The sequence below is a fragment of the Rattus norvegicus genome, chromosome Y, assembly GCF_036323735.1.
Source record: "Rattus norvegicus strain BN/NHsdMcwi chromosome Y, GRCr8, whole genome shotgun sequence".
In the NCBI taxonomy this organism is placed as follows: domain Eukaryota; kingdom Metazoa; phylum Chordata; class Mammalia; order Rodentia; family Muridae; genus Rattus; species Rattus norvegicus.
Genome location: NC_086040.1, coordinates 7,856 through 12,788, shown reverse-complemented (window position 1 = coordinate 12,788; position 4,933 = coordinate 7,856). Strand labels below are relative to the sequence as shown.

Sequence of the window (4,933 nt, the reverse complement as noted above, 5' to 3'; positions counted from 1 at the left end):
ATATTTTCTTACACACTTTAAATACTAAAATCTTTCTTACAAACACAGTTCGGATACTAGCTTTTACCCCTTACACTTTATATCTTGACTTCTGTCTCTGTCTGTCTCTGTCTCTCTGTTTCTGTCTCTATCTCTGTCTCTCTCATCCCATCTCTGACTTCCTGGTTGCAATCCTAATTCTTCCACTACATTCAGCATTTCAGATCTTCACTTTCAGCGTTCAGCCTTCCTTACAGCCTGAGGACATATTAATCTCTGGAGAAGGGAGAGCTTTGGGAGCAGTGACAGTTGTCTAGATAGCATGGAGGGCCATGTCAAGCGCCCCATGAATGCATTTATGGTGTGGTCCCGTGGAGAGAGGCGCAAGTTGGCTCAACAGAATCCCAGCATGCAGAATTCAGAGATCAGCAAGCAGCTGGGATATCAGTGGAAAAGCCTTACAGAAGCCGAAAAAAGGCCCTTTTTCCAGGAGGCGCAGAGACTGAAGACCCTACACAGAGAGAAATATCCAAACTATAAATATCAGACTCATCGAAGGGTTAAAGTGCCACAGAGGAGTTATACTTTGCAGCGTGAAGTTGCCTCAACAAAACTGTACAACCTGTTGCAATGGGACAACAACCTACACACTATCATATACGGACAGGACTGGGCTAGAGCTGCACACCAGTCCTCCAAGAACCAGAAAAGCATTTATTTACAGCCTGTGGACATCCCCACTGGATACCCACTACAGCAGAAACAGCAGCACCAGCAGCAGCAGCACGTGCACCTGCAGCAGCAGCAGCAGCAGCAGCACCAGTTCCACTAGCAGCAGCTAACCTACTTACTGTCCGCTGATATCACTGGTGACCCTACACCATAGCAGGAGCACCTCAGCAAAGCCCTGTGATAGGTAATCTCATGATACTGGCTCTGCTCCTACCTATCCCAACACTCCCCTTGCTGTAATTTACAGCTTGAGATTCCTACTTGGTTTGGATACTGAGTTCCCTCTGGTTGTAATAAAGGTCCTGCTCCCCTTTTTTTTCTGGTGGGGGTGTGGGGGAGGAGACCAAAATGTGTGTAAGGATGTGTAGTGTGTAAGAAAGGAGAATGCTTAGAAGGGCTTACTACATACTTTTTGTTTAACAGCGTACTACTCGCATTCTTATGGCATTTAATCGATGGAAGAAACTAGGTTTAGACTCATAATGAATTTATCTGTACTGCCAGCTCAAAGGCAGCAAACAGCTTTAGAGCCAATACAGCTTGACATGCTAAAGTGGGAGGTGGGAGAGGGGAAGGTGGAGTTTTAAAGGAAACATCAGAAGGGTACACACTACAAATATCCAGCTGGGCAAGGAAATTCTTTTCATTCCTGTTTGATAGGAATAAAGGACTATTTCAATCCCTTTCCCACAGATAAGAAGGTGTTACAGGAACAGAGGCAGCTGTTAATTCTTCCCAGCCCATTGTTCTATTCTTTTCTTAAACTCCAGACAGTAGGATCTTGCAGGCATTCCAATGCAAAGGTCAAGGGACTTTACTGGATGCCTGGATGCATATTAAAGTTCTTTAGCCACCAAGGGGAACATATGTAAATTATCACTTAGGTTGAGTATTCTAATGACTAGGATACAGTAGTTCATTTCTGAGCAGGCAAAAACACAGTGCCCTCAGGTCTGGGCTGGCTGTCCTGTCCTTTCAGCATCACCATGGAGACCATTGTCTATCTGTAAGTGGTCAGTACTCATCTCTGAAAAACATACATAATGCTGTAAAAACACTGGCTGTGCCCCTTTAGCATGCAAAGTACTCCTTTGTAGATCAGACACATCTATCTGTTTATCAGGGTCTCTCTCTCCAGCACACAAAACTACATCATATATGACTTCTGTCACTGTGTGTGCTTGCGTGTGCACGTGCGTGCCAGTGTGCATGGGTTTGTCTTTTTCACTTCTCCTTCACACTATGATAAACCCAGTTGTTCTGTAAACTCTTCTCTCTGTAACATCGTTTGATAAAATAAGCATTTATACAAGTTCATGCACAGGAAGTCACATTCTGCTTCTCTTTTACCTATCTTTAAAGAATAAACAGTTTTATTCACAAAATTTTTGTATAAAAGCAGTACAGACAAAGCTATGTTTTCCAGGACCGGGTAAGAATCAGAAACAAAATGTACAAAGCACCAAGTTACATAGGCAAGCTAAGTGGACACTTAGCCTGCAGGTAACACTCCCCATATACAAAATGATGCAAAATGGACTACTACAAAAGGTGAAAGGAATTTAATGAAAATGAAGGTACAACATACCCAAACTTATGGGACACAATGAAAGCTGTGCTAAGAGGAAAACTCATAGCTCTTAGTGCCTACAGAAAGATACAGGAGAGAGCATACATCAGCAGCTTGACAGCACACCTAAAAGCTCTAGAACAGAAAGAAGCAAATATAGTCAAGAGGAGTAAAAGGCAGGAAATAATGAAACTCAGGGTTGAAATCAAATAAAAAGGATTATACAAAGAATAAAAGAAAAAGAAAAAAACAGGAACTGGTTATTTGAGAAAATCAGTAGGATCGATAAACCCTCTTAAATATGAGGTACAGAGCTAAACAAAGAATTTTCAGCTGAGGAATATAAAATGGCTGAGAAGTACCTAAAGAAATGTTCAACATCCTTAGTCATAAGGGAAATGCAAATCAAAACAACCCTGAGATTCCACCTCACACCAGTCAGAATGGCTAAGATAAAAACTCAGGGGGCTGGGGATTTAGCTCAGTGGTAGAGCGCTTGCCTAGGAAGCGCAAGGCCCTGGGTTCGGTCCCCAGCTCCGAAAAAAAGAACCAAATTAAAAAAAAAAAAAAAAAAAAAAAAACTCAGGTGACAACAGATGCTGGTCCAGATGTGGACAAAGAGGGAACATTCCCCCATTGCTTGTTGGGAGCGGCTAAAGACGGCGCTGACATCTAGTGGTCATTTGTGGTATTACAACCATTATGGCAGTGTCTTTGGCCTTCCTTTGGCATTTACAAGGCCAGAGTGATATGCATGCTAATAAGGTATCTCATACTCCACCAATCCCCAGGGGATAAGTTTACAGTCACTGTCTGTCTTGTATTTAAGGCGAGTGCCTTTGTTTCCCCGGGTCCCTCGTATCAAGGTGTTCCTGCAATAAAGGCTGTTGAGAAGAATCTACCGGTGTTGCGTCTTTCTTGCTGGTCGAGGTAGGCGCTTCAATTGCTGATGGGATTTTAAACTGGTACAGCCTCTCTAGATATCAGTCTGGAGGTTCCTCAGAAAATTGGACATTGTACTACTTGACGACCCAGCTATACCTCTCGTTGGTGTAAACTGAAAAGATGCCCCAACATACAACAAAGACACGTGCTCCACTATGTTCATAGCAGCCTTATTTATAATAGCCAGAAGACAGAAAGAACCCAGATGCCCTTCAACAGAGGAATGGATACAGAAAATGTGGTACATCTACACAATGGAATATTACTCAGGTATCAAAAACAATGACTTTATGAAATTCATAGGCAAATAGATGGAACTGGAAAATATCATCCTGAGGTAAACCAATTTTAAAAAAAAGCAACACATGGTAAACACTCACTGATAAGTGGCCCAAGATACAATCCACAGACCACATGAAGCTCAAGAAGAAAGATGACCAAAGTGTGTATGCTTCAGTCCTTCTTAATATGAGAAACAAAAATATTCATAGGAGGGGATATGGAGACAAAGTTTGGAGCAGAGACTGAAGGAATGGCCATTCAGAGCCTGTTCCATCTAGAGATCCAGCCCATATACATACAGCCACCAAACCCAGACAATATTGATGATGCCATGAGGTTCATGCTTACAGGAACCTAATATGGCTGTCTCCTGAGAGGCTCTGCCAGAGCATGACAAATACCAAGGCAAAAGCGAGTAGCAAACCACTGAACTGAGAATGGGGTCCCCATTGGAGGAGTTAGAGAACGGACTGCAGGAACTGAAGGGGTTTGCAACCCCACATGAACAACAATACCAACCATCCAGAGCTCCCAAAGTCACTACTCAAAGACTATACTTGGACTGACCCAGGGCTGCAACTACATCTGCAGCAGAGAATAGCCTTGTTGGGGCACCAGTGGAAGGGAAAGCCCTGGTGCTGCAAAGGTTGGACTCCCAGTGCAGGGGAATGTGTTGGAGTGGTGGAGGAGTGAATGGGGAAGGGAACGCCCACATAGAAGTGGAGGGGGAGGAGTTAAGGGGCTGATGAACAGGAAACCATAAAAGAATAGCATTTGAAATGTAAATTAAAAATATATCCAATTAAAAAAAGAAGGACGTTCCACTTGAAAATGTGTGTCCTTAACAATTTATTAATCCCATCTCTCCTCCTGCCCTAAGCTTAATGGCTCCTATCAGCTAGCCTCCACCAACCTCGTGGAAGAGGTTGGTTCTAGGTTCCCAGAGATCTTCCCTAATTGCTTCCTACTCATTCCAAAGTCTGTCAGAAAAGGCCCCACTCTTTCCCTGTGTTTCCTTTTCCACCTGGGACCTAGAAGTCCTACCTGTCCTTTCCACTGAGCATTTCCTGGCCTCCTTTATTGACCAAATCAAGAAACAATTAGGGAACTAGACCTTTTACTCAAAAGGTTTCAAAAAAAGATAAGGAAGGACATACTCAACAACAGAAAAATCCACCAGGATAAATTCTCATCCAATTCTGAATATCAATAATGCTCCAAATGCAAGGGCACCTACATTCAGTCATAAAAGAAACCTTACTAAAACTCAAAGAACACATTGTATACCACACAATGATAGTGGGAGATTTCAACACCCCACTCTTATCAATGGACAGATCATGGAAATAGAAACTAAAAACAGACATAGAGAAACAACAGAACCAAATGGGATTAAACAGACATCTATACAACATTTCATTCTAA

General features: G+C 42.7%; 1 protein-coding gene across 1 annotated transcript; it reads left to right on the top strand.

Moving 5' to 3' along the window:
- The first annotated feature begins 301 nt into the window (after window positions 1-301).
- Window positions 302-811, top strand: Sry3B1 (sex-determining region Y protein 3B1). Its single transcript, NM_001416754.1, has one exon. The coding sequence runs from the start codon at window positions 302-304 to the stop codon at window positions 809-811; it is 510 nt and encodes a 169-aa protein (NP_001403683.1).
- Window positions 812-4,933: the final 4,122 nt, after the last annotated feature.